Here is a 23,072-nt window from a genome sequence, read left to right on the forward strand (position 1 = left end):
AGCGTAAACATCCATTGCCACCGCATTATACCTGCGGTCATGCAGCGCCTCAGGTGTTTACATTCAGAGCGCACATCTGGTCCCACTCCAACCGTCGTCTGCCAATTGTCCCCACCTCGCGTGCCAGCCACCCTCCGCAGAAGATATTCCACACCGCCGCTATATTGACACTATTCTCTAAAGACATCGATGTATATGGTACACAGCAATGAATGGCATAAATGCCATAATCAAGTTCTAATGCTACTCTAACAACGGTTTTTGATCCTCTGAAACATTACCACTGAATGTAAATTATCGCAGATCGACTAATTTTTACTTTGAAATACCGTGGTCGTGAGAATTTTCTCATCGCGCTCAGGGATAGCTAAGTAGACTTTAACAAATGCTGAACCAAGATAAAGTGAAACATAAGTTTCACAACACCTCTCTTGCATTTTATGAAAACTGAAGGTTCAGGGGGAGAAAGGAACGAAAACAAATGGAAGGAACAAATTATGATGAAGCAAGACAAAAGTTTTGAACGCAATATAGGGCCAAGTATGTGAGTTGGAAATTATTTGAGATGTAAGTACTATCCTCATTTCAAAGTATCTCTCTGCTTTGGTCTTTTTTGGAATGGCTAGTAACTTAAATAAAAGTTGCATACATTAACCTACAATCTAATACGATATAATCGATAGTTTGACACACAGGCAAGCACCAAATACTAACATTTCGCTAGCTGTTGTTTTCAGCTGTGTCTTGAAATGCTTGGTAAACCATTGTCCAAAACTATTGTATTGAATTCATGCTTTTTTAAATACTACTTTAATATTCTGTCTGGAATATTAAAGTAGTAGTCTGCTGGGGGACAGAGAAAGATCCTCCAAGAAGTGTGAGAAATTTCCATTTGGGCGTCCCCTGGGCAATGGCATCTGGCTGGCTAATCTTTCTACCCAGTGACTACAAACCTCTTGAGAGTGCGGAAAACGAGAGATCGCAAAAGGCTCCTTTGAGAGCCAACACTGGCAATTTTCTCATTGAACACAGAAGGACTGTCATATGCAAAACAAAATCTTATTTCAAATAAGTAGAAGGATTATAGGTGCGATGTTCTGTGCCTCCAGGGAACACACAGAGGACCAGACTCCACAAGGCAGCTAATCAAAGTGATTCCCACTAACCACTACGGAAGTGCAATTTTCGTCAAGAACTTTCTCAAAATCACACAAGTCAGAACTAATGACCAGAATAGCGTAGACATAGTCTATGTAAGTCTGGGTAACAAACATCCATTCTGTATATAAGCCGCCCAACATACCATATCAGATCAGTTACATCCCTGGCGAAGAGCAAGGATATATCCGACGTAATAATGAGAGACTTCAACAGCCGCAATGTGGCCTGGGGACGTACACAAACTAAAGAAGATGGGAACCATTGGAACAGTGGGCTAAAAACAAGAAGCTCCATTTAATCCACGATCCAAAACTGCCTCCATCATTCAACAACGGCAGATGGAAAAGAGGCTATAATCCAGATATACGTTTCACTAGCAATACTCTTACTAACGTAAGCCAAAAGTTGGTATTGAATCGCATGCCGAAGTCCCAGCACCGGCCAATACTCTGCAAAATCAATCCAGTGATACAACCAAAAGTGTTTCCCATTCTAAATAGGTTTAATTTCCAAATAGCTAACTGGGAAGCTTCCTGAAAAGGAGTGGACAACAAACTTTCATTTCTTCAACCTCTACCAGAAACCTACAGTGAGTGTGCTATGGCTTTAAAATACTGTGCGCGACAGAGTACACCGAGAGGATGTAGAAAATCGTACATTTCAGGCTACAGCGAAGAGACAAAAGAGAAATACGAAATGTACTGAGATGTCTCCAGAAACAATGGAGGCGGACGAAGAAGTTATAACAACAATGATTGAAAATAGAAGACATAAGTGGCAACACACTGTAGAAATCATTAACATGACCCACAGTAGTCGGAAAGTGTGGAGACTGCTCAAAAAGGTAGATAGTGTATCTGCAGGTACACCAGGCTGTTTTGGCATTACAGCAAACCAAATAGCCTGCCAGTTGCTGAAAAACGGTAAAGTGGAAAACAGACTGAGGAAAGGGTTTGCGAGAAAACTAAATGCCTCCCAGGAACAAATAAATGCAACACTCGATCACACATTTACATTATCAGAACTAAACGAAGCAATCAAAAGTTTAAAAAAAATGGTTCAAATGGCTCTGAGCACTATGGGACTTAACATCTTTGGTCATCAGTCCCCTAGAACTTAGAACTACTTAAACCTAACTAACCTAAAGACATCACAGACATCCATGCCCGAGGCAGGATTCGAACCTACGACCGCAGCGAAAAGTTTAAAGACTGGGAAGGCCCCAGGTATAGATGATACGAGAAATGAACAGCTGATACATCTTGGTGTTCGCTCTAAATTGTAGCTGTTGGAGTTTATGAACTGCTGTTGGGCAACTGGACGTATCGCTAAAATATGGAGGCAGGCAAAAGTAATTGTAATTCTTAAGCCTGGTAAGGACCCATAAGATCCTAAGTGCTATCGGCCAATTTCTCTGTTGCACTAGCCACAGGGGTGGTGTTTATAGATTTGTCGGTAGCATATGATACCATCAACCTCAGAAAACTCTTTGCTGAAAAAAGAAAAAAGAAGAAGAAGCCCTCAACTCACTGCTGTACTCAAATCGGTTCACTTGTATTTAACAGAAGATATTTTGTTGAGTTCCAGGGTCACAAGAGCAGATGGCGTCTACAAAAATGGGCTTCGCAAGTCAGCCTTCTTATACAAATGCGCAGCCTATTAGTCTCCGGTCAAGATCTTTCATTTATGCTGATGATCGGGCAACAGCAGTTCAGGCATTAAACTACAAGGGTATTGAGGAAATACTAGCTGAGAACCTGGAAAATCTCACCAACTATTACAATAAAAATCAGCTGAAATCCAATACAAGTAAGACCCAGACTTGCCTATGCCCTTGTGACACACAAAGGGGCACTAACTTTGAACAGCAGCGCAGAAATCATAATCCTGACTGAAACTGTGGTGGCGGCGCTACAATCCAAATGATTTCACTACCACTCGGTGCTGCTGATTAACTCCTTCCATGTCGGTCCACCATGGCTAGGTTCTGAGCAGCGCTGATGAGGCTGAAACAACACCAACCACGATCTCTGGCCATACCACGATCGCCAGAGCAGTGGGTGGGAGGAAAAGGGAGAGGAGGTTAGCGTTTAACGTCCCGTCGAGAAGAAGCTCATAAGAGACGGAGCAAAATCTCGATTTAGGGGAGGATGGGAAAGGAAATCGACCGTGCTGTTTCGAAAGAGTCATCCCGGCATTTGCCTGAAACGGTTTAGAGAAATCACGGGAAATCTAAATGACGATGTCTAGTGACGGGTTTGAACCGTCGTCCTCACGAATGCGAGTCCAGTGAACTAACCACTGAGGGCTAGAGCAGCCCTGCCGTTACCGACTGCGTGGGTAGGATCAATCAATTTATGAGACTTTATAACAGAATAAATGCAAGAAGAAAAATTTATGAATATTCAATCGTAGGTGAATGCAAAATACTGCTGTGACATGTATGATATTAAACCTCAATACCACAAAAAATTCTTCTTGTACATAAACAGCGCTCCCCGTTTATGAACACAGCTTAAAATACTTGCTATAACTTTTGAATAAAATTTCCGCCATTTGACAGTCGAGATCGTTTACGGTAGTGTACGGTCATGATTTTGAGCTCTGGTGATTTTCAAGTTCCACAATATTGCAAGTGATCATAACTCCATTAACAAAGTCATCTTGGAAATATATTGCACACTGTTACATAACGTAGGTGTCAAAGAAAACAGGTTTAATGTACATTTCCCGTAATGCATCGGTGTTTACGTCTGCTGCCCTTGGCACTTCCTGTTTGTAAGTGGTGGTTGCGCACAGTACCACTGCACCACATTACCTGAACCATTCCTTTGCGGAATGTGTCAATTACAACTTCGGAGTAGCTTTGATTGCGTCCCATCATAGCGACCTTGCTATACTGGATACTCCATTTTCGTGGAGGGAGTATGCCTTTAATAGGGTGGTAAACGAAGAGCACAAGGCGACACCTGTTAGTCTTGTGATTGCCTTTAAACCTAACACCCTATCCGGCATTTGTGGTCGTTAATCGGCCTGCACGAGGATGAGAGAGACGCTGTACGGATTTGTACTGATTGGAAATGCACTGAAATAATTTAAAACTAGCTCATGAAAGGATGGAGCTACACTGTATTGCTGTAAGAAGGAATATATGACTGAAACAAGGGAATGGGCATTGGGTGAACAATTATGGCGCAGTAAAAGGCGGTGACAAGGGTATGCGAAAGCTCTTCCTCAGACTTTTAGGGCATGCTTAGATTCTATGCGTAGTGACCTCATTCACCTTGATTGTAAGTAATTCCCCAAACTAAAATAATACACAGGTTAGATGCAATGCAGTTCAGTAAATATTGTCACTCTATAAACCTATCTCCAGTGTCTCTGCAAACTACTCAGAAGTAACATGAATTCTTTCCACACTGTTAGTAGATTATGAGGATTATTACTAAATGAAGTTGGGAAAAAGAGTACCTAAATTTTGGGAACAACTCAGAAAAGACATTACTGAGCCTGCAGAAGAAATTATCCCTTTTAAAAAGAAATGGAAACTTTATGATGATGAGCTAACTACGGGGAGACAACAAGCTCTGAATGTCTGGAACGGTAACGAAAGTCACAGGAAGAGGAAAAATTTCATAGAAGCAGCTAAACATGCGTTATAAGGTCTCAGAACGATCACAGTACAACATATAAAAGATAAGCTAGCGTCGACTGAGTCACACTTTAAACTGAACAACAAAACGAACTTTTATAAAACAATGAAAAGCAATTTAATGAAATACACATCACCAAATTTACAGTTCATAGAAACAAGAACACCGAAAATTGTATATACTGACACTGAGGACCGCAGGTTACTTCAAAGAAATAAACAACTGCCATCCACGGAAAGGAGACATTTATTTTGATAACGTAATCCAAATACAACCAGACTCGTAGCTACCAACATTAGAGAAAATCAGAGAAATCATAAAAGCAAGGCAAAAATAACAAAACGTCAGGTGAAAACAGTATAGCTGTTGATTTACAGGAAACCTCTAGTGACAACATTATTCTATGTCTAACAGAAATCATTAATGAAATTTGGATAAACAGCTTACCATGAGAATCGACAACGGCATTAATACAGACACCACATAAAGATGGAAAGAAAACTGATCCCAACTATTATAGAGGTGTCGTCTTCTTAACACAGACATGTAGACAGCTCCATATGAAAATGGAGAAGACATCTGATACAATGTGGAATAGAAGACTACAGATTTCCAATTTACTAAAAAACTACTAATTCAAACACACATGGTTCACCGAAATTGAGAAACACGTGGAAAACACACGGATTATAAATGACCTAATAAATAACAGAATACTTTTAAGAGAAGCAACATAAAATCTTGATTTTAGGAAAGAACGAGGTCAGAAAAGGAAAGGAAGTGGATTCAGGGAGAAAAGAAACGACACTCTCTAAGGGATATCGATCTCTGAGACCAAAGAAAATAAAACACAAAGAAGCAAGACCGACGTTGACTTATTGTATCCTCCAAAATCATTTTTCGAATAAATAAATAAGTAAAACATGTGGATTATAGCATCTTAGTTATTCTTTATTGTGGGGACAGCAGTTTGCATGGGGTACTCCCTCCGCAGACCCACCATCACCGCTTACAGTTTATGTGGTGAATGGGATGTCGACACAGAAGTCGCCACTGTTCCGATGCATTCGAACTCCAGTTAAGTCCCCAGCCTCCTAGACGAAGCCACCTGCCGTCTGCTGCGGAGGGACAACACGAGTTTTCATCCGTCACCAGCTGTGAACGAGCAGCGCCCATCTGCGGAGTCCACCCCTAGAAGCCCTCCCTGGACATATTTACTTTTGTTGCCTACGCAATGTCAATAGCGGTGCCTATCATCGAGTGACCTGGCTTGCTAACAGAATTATTGAATCTAACTGATATTGCTAGTGTTAAGGTTAGCGCAAGTGGACTTAAAACGATTCAGTTCCAAAGACAGGATGGCGATTGTTTTAATGGTGACAACACAGAAGAACAGTTTAGATTTCAACATGAGAGCAGTCAAACTTTAAACTTTGCGCAGCTGTGGTAGCAAGGTTTTTAAATTCGAGTGCTCTCAGTAACAAATTTTTGAACTGAATATAAGTGAATCTCAATCTGAAATAACACGATTCTGACTTACATATGTGAGATTTCCTTTTTTTTATGTTTCATGATTTTAAACTTAGTACACAACCATGCATGATGGGCCAGTATACATTAGGAGCACCATCTTGGATTCGGCTTCAGCATGTTTGTAAGTAGCACACCGAAAAGTAAACCAGGGCCACATAAAACTGAAGTCGACAATTTCGTTTTGTTTCACAGAAATAGAGTATGAACGAGATTAAAGTGTTTCATTTCTCATAAATATGATAATTACAAATTCTGTACTGGGTAATGAAGTAGAAAACAAATTAACTGTTTCATGCAAAATATTGATGTCATATCGCAGCAGTAAGTACATTCCTTACACCTGATACATGTCCACTAAGTGACCACTACGATACAGGTACGTAGCTGCAGCTTGACTGATAATTTTTTATTTTCCATGGTGGTTCATACGAAGTCTGGAAAGTTCACTGAAGGTCTTAGAAAAATAAAAGGAACAACAGTTACAGGTCTAATGCCCTTCCTGGCCTTCAAAATTATCACCACTAGTTACAACGCCTATCTGACGTCGTTTTTAATGCTGTTGGAAACTGTCCTTGCAGAATCGCTATAAGCACCATGGTCACAAGTTTGTGAAAACTCGTGAATACATTGCTTACATTCTCTTTTCAAATCTTCAACTCTCATTCTCAAGGATAGCGGCCGAAACTCAGTAAGCATCCATCGCACTCGTTCGATGTCATTTGGGATACTTCTTGTCAATTCGCACGCGGCTCATCGTCGACACGGTCCTTTCAGTCTCTGATGCGTTTAGACTACTCAGACACAAACTTTTCTCTCACTGCTCCAACATCGTACATTTGTACCAACATTCCATGTCTCTGTTGACTCTTTCTCTAGTTTTAAAAGTCCGGCCGGAGTGGCCGTGCGGTTCTAGACGCTACAGTCTGGAGCCAGGTTCGAATCCTGCTTCGGGCATGGATGTGTGTGATGTCCTTAGGTTAGTTAAGTTTAATTAGTTCTAAGTCCTAGGCGACTGATGACCTCAGCAGTTAAGTCGCATAGTGCTCAGAGCCATTTGAACCATTTTCTAGTTTTACACACTACTTCAAGTGAATGTGTTGCTCCATTTTGCAGTGGTACGAATGCACGGGTGCTTTCGGATTATCTGTGGCTGCGTTTGAGAATGAGAGCAAAGGAGCTGAAAATAAGCAAATACAATATATGCGCTATTGTTAACGATTATATGCAACACTGGCGGTTATCCATCAATGCCTGGGCTTGCGGCTCCCAAAGATTCAACAAGAAGCGTTTGGGGACAGTATCCAACAGCGTGTATTGCAGCTGATGGTAGTAATTATAAAGGCCAGTAAAGTTACTTTGGCCGGCCGCGGTGGTCTAGCGGAACCGCGCGACTGCTACGGTCGCAGGTTCGATTCCTGCCTCGGGCATGGATATATGTGATGTCCTTAGGTTAGTTAGGTTTACGTAATTCTAAGTTCTAGGGGACTGATGACCACAGATGTAAAGTCCCATAGTGCTCAGAGCCAGTTGAACCAAAGATACTTTGTTTGTAACTCTTACCGCCTTCAGTTTCTGCGACTATATCCTGTGCTTCTCAGACCCAGCTCGTACATTTAGTCCAGACTGTAACCCTTCGAATGTTTTCCCTGTCTGCAGTGCGCGAAGTTGTTAAGAGGTGTCCGCACTATTTTTATGTAGAATCATTTTCGTTACTGGAATATAAAGCTTCATTTGACATTGCTTTGTCTCAGAATTAAGAATTCTTCGTTTCTTTCCAGCGTAACGGAAACAGAAGATGTGTCTCCCGGAATTATCGACGAACCCTGAAAGATACTGTTGGAAAATAAAAATTGAAGCTACTAAACGTATTCGTAAAACATCGTAATATACAGGGTGAAGGGTAACTAGCGCACTCGGGATTCGCAGCACGACTCCTCACATGCCAGCGATAAAAAATGTCTGTCCCAAAATTTCGTGTGGCGAGTACATCGGGCAGATAAAGATGTTAAAGAGGGGGAATGTGGCAACACTGTAACCACATGTATGGTGACTACTTCTGGCAGCACAAATCTGTTGTACTGTGCAGTTGGTGCAGTGTGTAACGTTCTTGGTTAGCACGCAATAGGTCGGGTTCTTTCCTCGGTTGGGGCGTATATATATATATATATATATATATATATATATATATTATTCGATAATTTCATTCTGCCACTTTACTCCATAATATACACTATTTCTTAGGTGGTGAGTATCCTAAATTTACGACATTTTGTAACGCTGAACATAACAAATACATTGTTAGACAAATAAGAAACAGACAGTTGGAGCAAATGATCTTTCATTGGACAGAATGACTACAGAAACAATATCAGTTTCTAAATTCTAAAGGTAACAATACAGTACAATAACACAAAATCTACTTGTCATTTGTACTAGTTGTAATATGAGCGCTCGACAATTAGCAACCAGTGACAATAATAATGTCCATATTTCTGAACACATGACCCTCACAACAAAATACATTGTCCTCAGAACAACAGGTGCTCAAACCGACCTCCCTCCGCGTCCAAATATTCTGCAACTCGCCACATCATACAGATCTGGGCCCTTCGCACCAAAGGTGCATCCAAAGTAACAAGAGAAGCATGAACACGCACTACCAATTATTCCATATTCGTCGGCAGAGTAGAGTACATGTGCTGCTACAGGTGTCCCCACAGGTAGAAATCCAGGAGATTTAGGTTAGACGAAAGCGGTGGCCATACAGCTGGACCTCCACGTCCAAGCCACTTCCCTGGAAATGTTCTGTCCAAATACTGTCACACATTAATTCCAGAATGTGGAAGTGCACGATCATCCTGGAACCTTATCCTCCGCTGAACATGCACTGGAAAATCTTCCAGCTCATCAGGCATATAGTTTGAGAAGAATGAATGATACCTTCGTGCAGCCAACCAGTTAGGAAACATGTAGGGGCCCAACCGCCTGTCGCCCAATATTTTGGAACAGACGTTGATACCAAAGCGAACTTGATATCTTGATATCCACAGACGTGCGTGACGTGTGGGTTAACCTCACACCAATGGTGGGAATTGTGCATATTGAAGACACCCTCACGAGTGAATGCTGGTTCATCAAATCACATTACAGTGTTCACAAAGTCATAGTTGGCTTCCTGTTGTTGTTGGAACCATTCACAGAATTGTATCCAAATGGCCCAAATGTCTCGGAGCACTATGGGACTTAACATCTGAGGTCATCAGTCCCCTAGAACTAAGAACTACTTAAACCTAACTAACCTAACCCATGCTCGAGGCAGGATTCGAACTTTCAATCGTAGCGGTCACGCGGTTCCAGACTGAAGCGCCTAGATACGCTCCGCCACATCGGCTGGCGATTTGCATCCTCTGATGCCGATGTGCAGGATGCAAGTGTTGTGTGAAAGCACAATGTTAGGGGTGCAGCCCATACTAGTGCAGCATGTTAACGACCGTGTTTTGTAAGACACGCAACTGCCTTGCTACGCTACGTGTACTTCACTGAGGTTCTTGGTGTATGACCTCCAGTATAGCTTCCTCAGTAGCTGGAGAACGTCGAGTCCGCGCACACGTCTGTCACCCGATGGTGGAAGGAGAGGACCTGGCTCCCGAAGGCACACCTCCAGATGGCAAAACCCATTTTTATCTGGATGGTGTCGACTGCGGCCGCAAATTCAGGAATGGCAACACCAGCCCGTTTATTAGATTCACCAAGGATCAGAAGCATATCCACATGTTCATCGTTTGTCTATGCCATATGTCTGCCACAGAGATTTAGAGGTTTACAATGATACAATTAAAAAATGTTTTTTCATATACACTGGAGTCTGTCACGAACGTGTTACACCACTCGCAACTAGTCCCTGTCAGGTGGACAGCGCACACAGTATAAATACGCTGTCAGTCCTGTGCTCTACTCCACCTAATGCACAGTACTCCTGTGATAGCGGTGTCGGGATGAATCATGCAGAACTGTATGTAAGTGTGAAGTGTTCGGTTTCCAATTACACTGTTTCCCTAACGGTAATAGACGTGATAGACGTGATGTTTCCACAATCCTGCGGATAGAACAATAATAATAATAATAATAATAATAATGAATTGAGATACGTACTAAACAGCATGTGGTTACCAGACAAAATACTGAAAGGTATAATTAGTGGGCCCATGGTGATTGCACATACAAATAGTAACCGAGTTCGGAGATTATTCACAAAGCACGTTGCTAGTCCTACTGGTAACGTATAGCCCTAACGAAATGTGATGGATCTGAACGAGGCAAGTAATAGGTGGAACTGATCTATGGCACCGCTGGAGGAGAGTACAGAGAAAACCGGTTTCGCATCTAGTAGATGAAGTGGTGCGAATAAATTCACGCCCATTATGTGGAAAAGACTTCTGCCAAAGCTGACAAGTCTTCCATATCTACGATTGTAGTGTGTAAGTGTAAATGTTTCCTAGAGAGCACACTGCAATCGCTGTTGACGATTAACATGCCAGATACCGTACTACCGGGACTACATTTACCAAATAAACACATATGCTTCAACTTAGGATCGAAACCTCGCCCTCTTGCATGCTAACCAAAAACACTATTTAATGCACCAACTTCACAGCGTAACTGATATGTGATGGAAGAGTTTGTCAGCATACATGTGGTTATAGTGTTGCTAGATTGTCACTCCTCAACGTCCTTTTCCTGTCAGATGTACTCGACAGACGATGTGCAAATTCAGTCTCGACGTCCATGGCGAGGTCCTTCTTTGCAACCACGACAACATGAAGCGTGGTCCAACAACATGACTAATGGATTGCTCAGGATTGGCATCACGTTCTCCTCAACGAGACAATCGTTGGAGACGTGTTTGGAGACAATCCGGTAAGGTTGAACACCTTAGACACACCATCCAGCGAGTGCAGCAAGGTGGAAGTTCCCTGATGTTTTGGGGTATCATTATGTGCGGCCGACGTACGCCGCTGGTGGTCATGGGAGGTGCTGTAACGGCTGTACGATACGTGAATGCCATCCTCCGATTGATAGTGCAGACTTACCGGCAGCATATTGGCGAGGCATTTGTCTTCATGGACGAAAATTTGCGCCACCCATCGTGTACGTCTTGTGAATGACTTCCGTCGAGATAACGACATCGCTCGACTAGAGTGGCCAGCATGTTCTCCAGACATAAGCCCTATCGAACATGCCTGGAATAGATTGAAAATGGCTGTTTAAGGACGACGTGACGCACCGACCACCCTGAGGGATCTACGCCGAACTGCCCCCTAGGAGTGGGACAACCTTTCCCAACAGTGCCGTGATGAACTTATGGATAGTATGCCACGACGAATACAGACCTGCATCAATGAGAGAGTCAATGATACTGGGTATCAGGGGTACTGGTGTGTACAGCAATCGGGACCACCACCTCTGAAGGTCGCGCTGTACGGTGGTATAACATACAATGATCGATTTTCATGAGCAATAAAAAAGGGCAGAAATGATGTTTATTTCGATCTATATTCCAATTTTTGGTGCAGGTTCCGTACCCAAGGTGACGCAAAACTTTTTCTGATTTATGTATATCTGAATTTTTAGTAACTTATGTGAACATACTGTACTGATCAGTTCACATCAGACAAATATGGTGTACAAACGTTTCGATACTGCCTATCATACTGGCATCTCCAATTATGTGCAGGGTCATAGAATACTTGGTAAACTACTTTGGATAATTTAGCAATTACTTCGCTAATTTCTGTGTACTACATAACACTTTGTCTGATGGCTATACTTATCGGTAATATTACTCAGCTGAACATGGATTTATGTTTCACTCGCCTTTTGTATGTATATTTACAATTACTGCATAGCTTCCTTCCCAGTTCCGTCACTACAGAAAGAGACAGTATGCGATTATATGTGTGCACTAAGGTGCAGATGGATCTTAGCTTCATCTAACCGTGGTTCATTATCTCCATCGACATTGTCAATAAAGTAGATCTGTTAAGTCAGATCACATCGTTCGAATTTTCCAGAATGTTCTTTAAACCAATAGGAAAAAACTGTGGCTCGGTGAAATGGCGCATTGTCATGAAAATATTAAGTCAACGAATGTCTGTAAATGGTCTCCAAGTAGCCGAACATAAGCATTTCCAGTAAATGATCGGTTCAGCTCGACCAGAGGACCCAGTCAATTCTCTGTAAACTCAGCCCACAACATTATGTAGCTAAAACAAGCTTGTGGAGAGCCTTGTTGACAAATTAGGTGCATCGCTTTGTGGAGTCTGAACTATACTCGATCCCTACCATAACCTCTTACCAACTGAAATCGGACGTATCTGAGTAACCCACGGTTTTACAGTCGTCTAGGGTGCAACCGAAATGGTCACATGAAAAGGAGAGGGCCGTAAGCGATGTCGTGCTTTTGCAAAAGGCACTCCCTTGGGTCTCAGCTGCCATATCCCAAGAGCCACACTTCGCCTAACTGACCTAACGGACACGTTCGACGTGGGTCCCACATTGAATTCTGCGCTGGCTCCACGCCGTGTGCGTGTGTATTACTACTGACAGCTCCAAATATAGGCCGCTATTATCGGTCGTTAAGTGAAGGCTGTCATCCACTGCTTTGTCCGTGGTAAGACGTAATATGTCAAATTTGGTCTATTCGCCACAACCTTGACACCGTTGTTCTTGTAATATGGAATTCCGTAACTATTTTCAAAACAGAATGTTCCATGTGTTTAGCTTTATCATTCCGCGTTCAAAGTATGTTTATTAACCATGTCGGAAGCTTTGACACATGAATCACCTGAATACAAATGACAGCACCGCCATTACATACTTTGGGTAAGCCATATATTTATGCACTTATCAATGTCCCATCACTTCTCAATGTAGTGTGGCTAAGCATATAAGCAAAATAAAGATTTATGCTACGCAGTCTAAAACAGGTTTACGATATATGTCTCAGTATATGCGAGTTTTCAAGGACGTAAGAGGTAACTGTAGATATCATTTGATGAATCTACGCCATAGCTGGTAAGATTGAATTACATTCCGCTAAAATTTTTAGTATTTTTGTGTATGTATTGCTTCTAAATAACCGTAAAATATACTTCTGTAATGGCTAAAATCACCGATTAAGCTCCACTAAGATTCTGTTATGGAAGTCATGTAGTAATATGTTAGGTCATACAGAGATGTTCAATAAATATTACAACCAGTTTTGTAAGAAATTTAGTTCAGTTATTTTATGGGTCGCATTTCTTGCTTCATTTCGCAGAAATGAACTATCAATCTTAGTCAACTGACATTCGAAAACAAAAGATAAAGTTAAAGACTTGCCTTATATATAAAACTACTGACTTTTTTACCAATGGTTTATTCTGTCAAGCCCGATGCGACTATCATTATTATCGTACTCGATGCATCGATGATGATAATAATTATAAACACGCCAATACTACTTTGGCAATGTGAAATTCTTGGAAATTCTCTTTCATTATTTAACGTTTTGTAGCTATTAAATTTACCATCCCAAATAGCAAAAACTGAGCACTGATTGTAACTTTTGCATTAAAAAGACCGTCTCTGCACTGCTGACCATAGTCGACGAGCGACTACACCAACAATAGGTATTTGTAGCAAACAGCGTGTGCCGTTGCCTAGAAACAGTCTGAGGCTAGCTAACGAAGAGAGCGGTTTGCTCGTAGCCAAGTTCTTCTTGCCTTGCCTGTGAAGACTCTTCTAGTGCGAGGTAAGCAACAAATATTTCTTGTTTATTTGACTGCCTAGGCTGTCGATAGTTATTTTCACTGATAGTCTTGATTTATGAAACAGTGTGATGAGAAGCGACATCAGCCCGTGTTTCATAATACAGAACACGCAGTTCTGAAATCCTACTACATGTCGCTTGTACATAATTTGCTATTTGCTTATGAGCTACGAGGAAAAACTTACAATGCCCGCACACAGATCTACGAAAATTTGACAAATACATACCTATCGCTTAAAATATTGTGGAGTCGTAGATAGTTGTTATGTTATGCTAAAGTTTGGAGTAAGATATAGGGAGCACTCCACAGTAGCCCGTTTGCGTGTTGGGACTCGCGACACATTTACAATTTAGTAACAGTAACATCAGTTTGCATGATTTTTGCTACTGGCTCAGAAACTGAGTAAACAGGTCTGTTAGTTAAATGAATGAATTTCAACGATTGTATTTTTGCCACATTGTACATTTTGTTCGGAAGAGAGACAGAAATTAGTCATCATGCTTTCTGGTAGAAAGGCAGCTTTTGAGGTATTTGTCTGTTCCTTTCTGATTGTAAATGCTTGAAACTTTTTCCTGAGGCGGTTGATAGACCAGTTTCAATTACTATGACCTGATGTCATTAAGTATGGTGACTTGTGTTAGCCGGCCGTTGTGATCGAGCGGCTGTAATCGCTTCAGTCAGGAACCGCGCGACAGCTACGGTCGCCGGTTCGAATCCTGCCTCACGACGTCAGACCTTTGCCACGCTAGGAAGTTAGTTCTTCAACGTTTGATATCGGACGCCATTCATCAACGTGTACATTCATATCGTATAATTGCTGAAGTAAGAACTTCATTTTGGTATATTAACGCATCTAATTCAGTACCATAAACCTGTGTCCAAGCCGTACTAACAGTTTTGTAGATTTGTTTCCGGACAGTCCACTAGTTCTTTGATCAAACTAATGAAAAGTAATTGACTGGCGTAACCCACATTACCGCAATGTTTTCGGAAATTCGGAATTCAAAATGGGAAAATAATAGTCTAAGGTGCTGTAGAAAGTTAACTACTTTTTTAGTTTTTGTAAGCACTTTCGTGTAACATTCAGATTCAGTATTGTGAGAAAGAACTGAACTTGCTTACAATGAGCAACCCTAATTTTTTTATGGATACGATGGCTTAGATACCACACAGCATTCAAATAATAATTTGGAAATAGTTTTCTCTGACACATAACGAAACACATATTATTTTAAATGGATGACTTAATTTTTTTGATCCAGTTCTCCACTACTTGAAGAGATTCAAGTATATGTGACTCGATGAACGGCTTAAAAATTTAACATCTATGGTAGTATTTCAATGAATCGAAGAATTCCTGACTGCCACAGGTCCGTATGTAGCTCCTAAATATTTGAGCTCTCCGTTAAAAAACAATGGGTTTCTGTATGGCAACAAAAAATCTTCGGAAAACTGAAGAAAGTTGCAAATACAGTTTGGAAACAATCCTTAGTGGTGGAATGAGTGGGAACTGAATAATCCAATATAACGCCTGTGAACAGATCTCATGCGCAATGTTCATCTGCAGAACTGGTGACAAGTTGCAGAGCCGGCCGCGGTGGCCATGAGGTTCTAGGTGCCGTAGTCCGGAACCATGTGAATGCCACGGTGACAGATTCGAATCCTGCCCCGGGCATGCAAGTGTGTGATGTCCTTAGGTTAGTTAGGTTTAAGTAGTTCTAAGTTCTAGGGGACTGATGACCTCAGATGCTAAGTCCCACAGTGCTCAGAGACATTTTTGCTCAGAGCTGGATAAGGAAGAAAGTGATTTTCTCATAGCCAAGTTTTTCTTGCATTGCCTGTGAAGACTCTTCTGGTGCGAGGTAAGCATCAGATACCTCTCGATTTTTAATTGATTGCCCAGGCGGTCAGCAGATATTTTCACTGATAGACCTGAGGTATTAAACGGTGTGACAAGAAACTGTTCGAGGTCGACTTGGGTGAAGCACGACAAGCAGTTCTGAAAGCTCAGCTCCATATCGCACATAGATAAAATACTATTTGCTACTAAGTTATTAGTAGAAACCAACAATGCACGCTCATACGAATGTGCGAAAATTTAACAATTAATTACCTATCACTTAAAATACTACAGTCTCAATTATCTGTGATGTTAGAGCAAATTCTCGGCTATGATTCAAGGGGAAAGCCAAGCACTCGTGTTGCATGTTTAGACTCAGGACACATTTGGAATTTAGTGTAAGATATATCAGGTACCATAATTTCAACTGCAAACCAAGGAACTTAAGTATACAGATGTGTCCACTAGACGATGCTAATCCCGACACCAGCCCTTACGCCATCGTGAGTGTCTCTGACGTAAAATATATTAGTTGCGATTCTGTATAAGAATTATTTTCAGTTTTGTACTTAACTGCGATAAAAATTTGTCGTCATGTTTTGTGACAGAGGCGGTTATGGAGGTAGTGTGACATTATTTTCGTATTACACATGCTTAAAACGTCATTCTGAGCCTGTAGCTGCTTTACGATGTCACAGGTTTGCTCCTCTAGAGGATGTAAGTATATAAACATAGCTCAAACCATTACAATCCCTTCCTTAATAATCTCCCCTATCACATATGTTAGACAGGTATGTTATTTCCTTTTCCTCATCATCACGTCATAGGGTGTTAACACATTAAAACTTAATTCCGCCATCTGTTATATTAGAGATACTTCATCTCTGTAAACATTCAAATCGTGTTTTGAATTACTGAATTAATTACAATAAGTTGGAGATAAAGTGAAAACTGTGTTTCAGGGCAGAAACCTAAGTCATGCAGTATCAAACCCTGTCCGGAGCCATGCTGCCGTACCACCACTTCTCGAAAACAGGGGTTCAAATTTTTTTCATTGTTCCGAGAAAACTAATTAATAGGAAGAGACTGATATAACTCACGCTGTTGCGTTTTTATAGCAACTTCAGGAATATAATACCCAAAGAATTTGTAAAAAGGGGAAAATTACTTATTTAAATTTCTTCAGCGTTTCAGTATATTACACCGATTCAATATTGTCAAAACTTAGTTCTCGTACTGACGAACATAATGCGTTTACACGAAAGACACCAAGTCTTTGTATGAATATAGATGTCCAAAAATAATACATTTTTAATTCTGAAGTTAAATGAAATATTATTTCATTCATATTAACAATACAAATATTCTGTATCCCGCCCGAGTAGAAATTTTAACACAAGAGCTCTAAAGCCTGTTTTCATCAACCTATGAGTATCACACGATTCCAAAGTGAGCAGGTGGACCGCGATTTTCAGATCTTTCAGTTAACAGAAAAGAGTGAAGTAAAACCAAATCGGTTTTAGAAACAAAATTGTACGGAAGTTGCTGACTGTTCAACATCTAGTGTATATTGGAGACAGTAAAATGAAGAATAATCGAACTCTGGAACAGTGTTAAAGGTTGTTCAAAACTACACACAGACGTTGACATACGGTAAACAAGCAAGAACACACATGATTTTACAGTAGACGAAAGTCAACAAATGTAATCCTTTGCAACAATATCAAAGATAAGCACTTCGTCGATACAAACTACAATAAATTTATTTCTGAACTAATTATACTGGAAAACTCATTCTGCATTTTAAATGAAACAGAAAAGAATGTTATCAGCTCTATGGGAATTGTGTAAGGGAATCAAACCGTTACCGCACTGTGGACAAAACCTATTGTATTTCTCAGTCTGGGGTCGAACAAACAGCGTCATAACTGGTTTCTAGTTACAAACAAATATTCATCAGAAAATCTGTTTGGACGGAAAGACAAATGAGGTTGCTCAAGTACTAGTAAACTAAATTACAAACTCAGGTTATCATCCATCCACGAATAAACGCATCTCGGTACGTCACATAACAACGATCCGTTTCCGATGTACTTTGACGACTGACTACGCAACTCATTCACGTTCAAATAGCTTTATATGGGAGTTACTTTTATTTTGAGAATAGTTCATCGATATTCACTATTCCCATCTCACGTCTTATTAAAGAAATCATCTGATGACGATTTGACGAAACCGGTATTTATTTATGTGATCCAAGGCTGAAAAATGCAATAAATATAAAAAATGATATACTTTTGACACGATTTATAACAGGTGGCAATCTTCGCAGCCGTCAGGAAAGTGATTAGGAAGCATTATTCAATTTGTGAAAAAATTCCAGACACAGTCATACAAAATAATTTTATGTTTCAGACCTGTGTTTAATAATTCTAGTTTTGGTCAATTTTAGATGTAAACGGTATGATTGTACGTATTCGCCATGAGGTATCGTTACCAGCGAGTCAGGATTTCCGTTACGCTCGTTTAATTACGCTCACCTTAGTTGAAAGGTGTCTTGCAATGTTTGCACCAAACTCTGATGACTAAAACGTTCTAAGTACCTGCCCTCCATGCGTAATGCCATCGAACAAAAGAAACACGTATAATTTTTCTTACAACATGTACGTATGCCGTTGACAGTAAAAACAGAATCACTTGAAGCACCTTCAATCTTACGTCCGCTACAGGTGACAATGACATCAAATTAATAGACACAACCCTAATTTTTTATTAGGAAGTATCTATTCTTGCACACAGGTAGAAAATTTCTAGAGGAGGAGACGCACGGTTTCTTTATGATCTGCACACTTCTTGGTATACAAATTAACAATGGGAATGATCATTCAGTTATGACAGTCGACTGACTTGCATCACGATATTTTCTGTTACTGATTTCTAAGAGGCAAACAATGCCGCTCTCTCTAGTTATTTCTCAGAGATTCGGCACTCATCTCGCCTGCTTAGTACTGATATGAGGCAAAGTATTCTGCAGCATAATAGCACAAATCAATATTTTACGCCATTACCCAGCTTGTGATATATACCTCTGATTTCACAGATGTTTCGGAGCTTGTTCCGGAGTTTGCTGTGCAAGAAAGGAGGATGCTGCCTCTGGGTGTTCCTCAGGCGTAGGCAGCCCTTCTATGAGGATGACGATGACGAGATGATCTGCGACCCGGGCATGAACATCGCGATGTCGCATTGGTGCGGTGCCTCGCTACCTGAAGAGGTATGTTACAACGCTTGCGCAACAACAGTCATACTGCGGTAAAAGTGATTAATTGTATACTACATCAAGTTAACGTTTGCTATACAGTGAAAAGTCATATCTCCCTAACTCGTATATCTATACTAGGATCAAGAATTAAATACGGAAGTAAATATTTGCTAGTAGTAACTCTCGTATTACTTTCTCATACTTGAATAGGCTAAAAGTGCAGGCGTGTGCACTCCCGACGTACGCGCACATCTTAGAGCTCTAAACAAACGGCAGGATGAGCTTCCAGTAAAATTGTAGTAAGCAGGGCATAAGCGATGATAAAGGTCTTCACTACGCTTCATTTGAACTACCTGACACCGCTCCGTCATTGTAACAGACAGTCCATAGGAATATCAGAGGCATCTGAATCGTCTGTTTAAAAATTTGTAAAATTATGCAGCAATAAAGATTAATAGAGTATCTTTCGGACCTTTTTGGACACATTATGACAGATTGTATTACACGTTACTGCTTAGCAGAACAAAAATTAGCAAAATTTCTCTGCAATCTGGGCACACGCTTACTTGTGACAAAACTCGGAACTGAGTTTTTGTGTTCTAATGGGCAAGCCGGTTTGTGTTGTCAATGACAGTGAGCAATTTTTCGAGGATCTAGAATTTATCTGGGTTATCACACTTGAAAATAGATGTTGATATATTATCTGTTTTTCAGTGTTCGTTTTTCTTAATGACCATTTTTTTGCAGGCGCCCACTTGGTATGAGTGTACTCTTGGAGAAGTATATGAGCACAAATCAACGATCAGTAACGGCAGTGACGTGACAGCGCACATCTATGAGGACGCTGTCGCGAATATAGAAAAGTTAGTGGCAGAAGAAAGGAGTACGTCCCGGCTATTGGCATGCAGGGATCTGTGCACCATTTATGGACGTGTTACTCCCACAGTAAGAGGTAATTAACCAAATTTGACGAACAGAATTTTTGAATCTAATCGAAAATTACACCTCTGTAGCCAACTATTACATACTAAAATCAAATTGTTTTCATGTTTGTTTCTTTTCCAGAACACCTAGGTGAAATATATCATCGCCTGTGTCTTGATGAGGATTTGCTAGTGAGAAGAATGGCACTGTCTATGTTCACTGGTATAGCTGAAGAAGCTGATGTCACATTCTATGCTTCCCACCTTGTGCCTATTTTGGAGACGTTTCTGGAAGATAAGGTACATAACGATATTTTTTATCCACATACTTTCTTCAACTAACACATACAGTAAATCAATTTCTACAACCTACGTGAATTGTTACAGATTGGGCTTCGCTTGGAGGCGACAAAGCTTTTAATCGCCTTGTTTAAATCTAAGAAACTATCCGATGATATATACTGGCACCTTCTTCCAGTGTTCTATAAATATGCGGTGGATCCGTATTGGCAAGTTCGGTTCTTGATTGCCAGCAGCATTAATGATGTAAGTATGTCAAACATTTGATTTTATTAGCGTTGGATACGTACCTATAACCTATACAATACTTGTTTTGTATCACTAACACACTCATTACCACATTGTAACATTACAAAAATTCAAATTCCGCTCAGGAAGGCCTTCATGGAAATGTTGTGACGTTCGAATGGAAGTACTGTATTTCGATATTCTGATGCAAATCATTTTCGGGTGCCCGGAGACAGCATTTCGACGTTACAATTAACAAAATAAATTATTGACTTAAATTTTTTGCTGTAGGATGCAACACATACACTAGAAGTGCCACCTTGTCCAACATATTATACAGGCTGACTAAGGGGCATGAGAGGAGTAAGGAAACACTCTTACAAATCAGTCTGTTTTTTTGAGAGACCAAAAAACTTCTCACTGTTACAAATCTGTACTGTTAATGTTACGTAGTACCGATCTCTCAATGTCGATGACAAATAAGAATTCCGATTACGAGTGGGAATAGCTACGGCGCTGGCGTAGTTTCTGCATTAAGTAACAAAATGACAATGTAGCTCATGCAACAAAACATTTTTATTATTATATTCCTACAATTTAAATTGTTAGTACTAAATAACACGTTTATCAAATTATATCATTATTACAATACTGTTTGTCTTCTTTCGTAGGTTCACAAATCGGTGAACACTCCAAGCTTGAAATCAAGCTTCATCCCATTGATCTCGAAATTCTTGAAGGACGCAGAAACCAGGGCGAGATCGGTGGCGGGTCGGCAGTTTCAAGATGTTTGAATTATTTGGCGACATGAAGTGAGGTGTAGCTGTCCTGAACTTCATATTGGCACACATCGAGAGAAATTCTCAGCAGCCACATTTCCGAGATAACGCCACATCACAGCCTGTTATGTTGGGCCCAGTTTACTAAAGTACAAGTGAACAAACTAAAAAGTTTATTACGAAGTTTTTGGCAATAAACCAAATTTTAAGTAAATTCTGAGGAATGTTTTATTGTAGAAAATAGCAGTAGTTTGCAAACCATATAGGAGAATATGTTAAACTTAATTCTCATATTCAGTTAATGGTATTCACATTTAAGGAAGTATTTACTCAAAAGTCAGTTACACTACTACTATACTGCATGAATTGTCATCATATTTTTCTTGGATTCTACCAAAAATGGTGACATACAAGCAAAACAAAAAAATGAGCAAAAAAAACGAGCCAACCAAAAAAAACGATCCAGCCAAAAAACGATCCAGCCAAAAAAACGATCCAGCCAAAAAAACGATCCAGCCAAATAACGATCCAGCCAAATAACGATCCAGCCAAAAAAACGATCCAGCCAAAAACACGAGCCAGCCAAAAAAACGAGCCAGCCAAAAAAACGAGCCAGCCAAAAAAACGAGCCAGACAGAAAAACGAGCCAGACAGAAAAACGAGCCAGACAGAAAAACGAGCCAGACAGAAAAACGAGCCAGACAGAAAAACGAGCCAGACAGAAAAACGAGCCAGACAGAAAAACGAGCCAGACAGAAAAACGAGCCAGACAGAAAAACGAGCCAGACAGAAAAACGAGCCAGACAAAAAAAACGAGCCAGACAAAAAAAACGAGCCAGACAAAAAAAACGAGCCAGACAAAAGAAACGAGCCAGACAAAAAAAACGAGCCAGACAAAAAAAAACGAGCCAGACAAAATCGAGCCAGACAAAATCGAGCCAGACAAAATCGAGCCAGACAAAAACTAGCCAGACAAAAACTAGCCAGACAAAATCGAGCCAGACAAACTCGAGCCAGACAAACTCGAGCCAGACAAACTCGAGCCAGACAAACTCGAGCCAGACAAACTCGAGCCAGACAAACTCGAGCCAGACAAACTCGAGCCAGACAAACTCGAGCCAGACAAACTCGAGCCAGACAAACTCGAGCCAGACAAACTCGAGCCAGACAAACTCGAGCCAGACAAACTCGAGCCAGACAAACTCGAGCCAGACAAAATCGAGCCAGACAAAATCGAGCCAGACAAACTCGAGCCAGACAAAATCGAGCCAGACAAAATCGAGCCAGAGCTAAACGAGACTGACCTAAACGAGCCAGACCTAAACGAGCCAGACCTAAACGAGCCAGACCTAAACGAGCCAGACCTAAACGAGCCAGACCTAAACCAGCGAGAGCTAAACGAGCCAGACCTAAACGAGCCAGACCTAAACGAGCCAGACCTAAACGAGCCAGAGCTAAACGACCCAGAGCTAAACGAGCCAGACCTAAACGAGCCAGACCTAAACGAGCCAGACCTAAACGAGCCAGACCTAAACGAGCCAGACCTAAACGAGCCAGACCTAAACGAACCAGACCTAAACGAACC

General features: G+C 40.8%; 1 protein-coding gene across 1 annotated transcript; it reads left to right on the forward strand.

The window, feature by feature from the left end:
* Window positions 1–2,777: 2,777 nt before the first annotated feature.
* Window positions 2,778–22,780, forward strand: LOC126195704 (probable elastin-binding protein EbpS). The gene is made up of 3 exons (XM_049934333.1): window positions 2,778–2,970; window positions 20,323–20,480; window positions 22,400–22,780. Exons 1-3 carry the CDS (start codon window positions 2,778–2,780, stop codon window positions 22,778–22,780), a joined length of 732 nt encoding a protein of 243 aa, XP_049790290.1.
* The last annotated feature ends 292 nt before the right edge of the window (window positions 22,781–23,072 follow it).

Source organism: Schistocerca nitens, chromosome 7 (assembly GCF_023898315.1).
Source record: "Schistocerca nitens isolate TAMUIC-IGC-003100 chromosome 7, iqSchNite1.1, whole genome shotgun sequence".
NCBI classification, from domain to species: Eukaryota; Metazoa; Arthropoda; class Insecta; order Orthoptera; family Acrididae; genus Schistocerca; species Schistocerca nitens.

Excerpts from the sequence above, each read along its gene's own strand:
- LOC126195704 (XM_049934333.1), top strand. The coding sequence starts at position 2,778 with ATGGGCTTCGCAAGTCAGCCTTCTTATACAAATGCGCAGCCTATTAGT. Across the intron at positions 2,971-20,322 it reads TCAGCTGAAATCCAATACAA|AACACCTAGGTGAAATATAT; the intron begins GTAAGACCCAGA and ends TTTCTTTTCCAG. Across the intron at positions 20,481-22,399 it reads AGACGTTTCTGGAAGATAAG|ACAAAATCGAGCCAGACAAA; the intron begins GTACATAACGAT and ends AAAACGAGCCAG.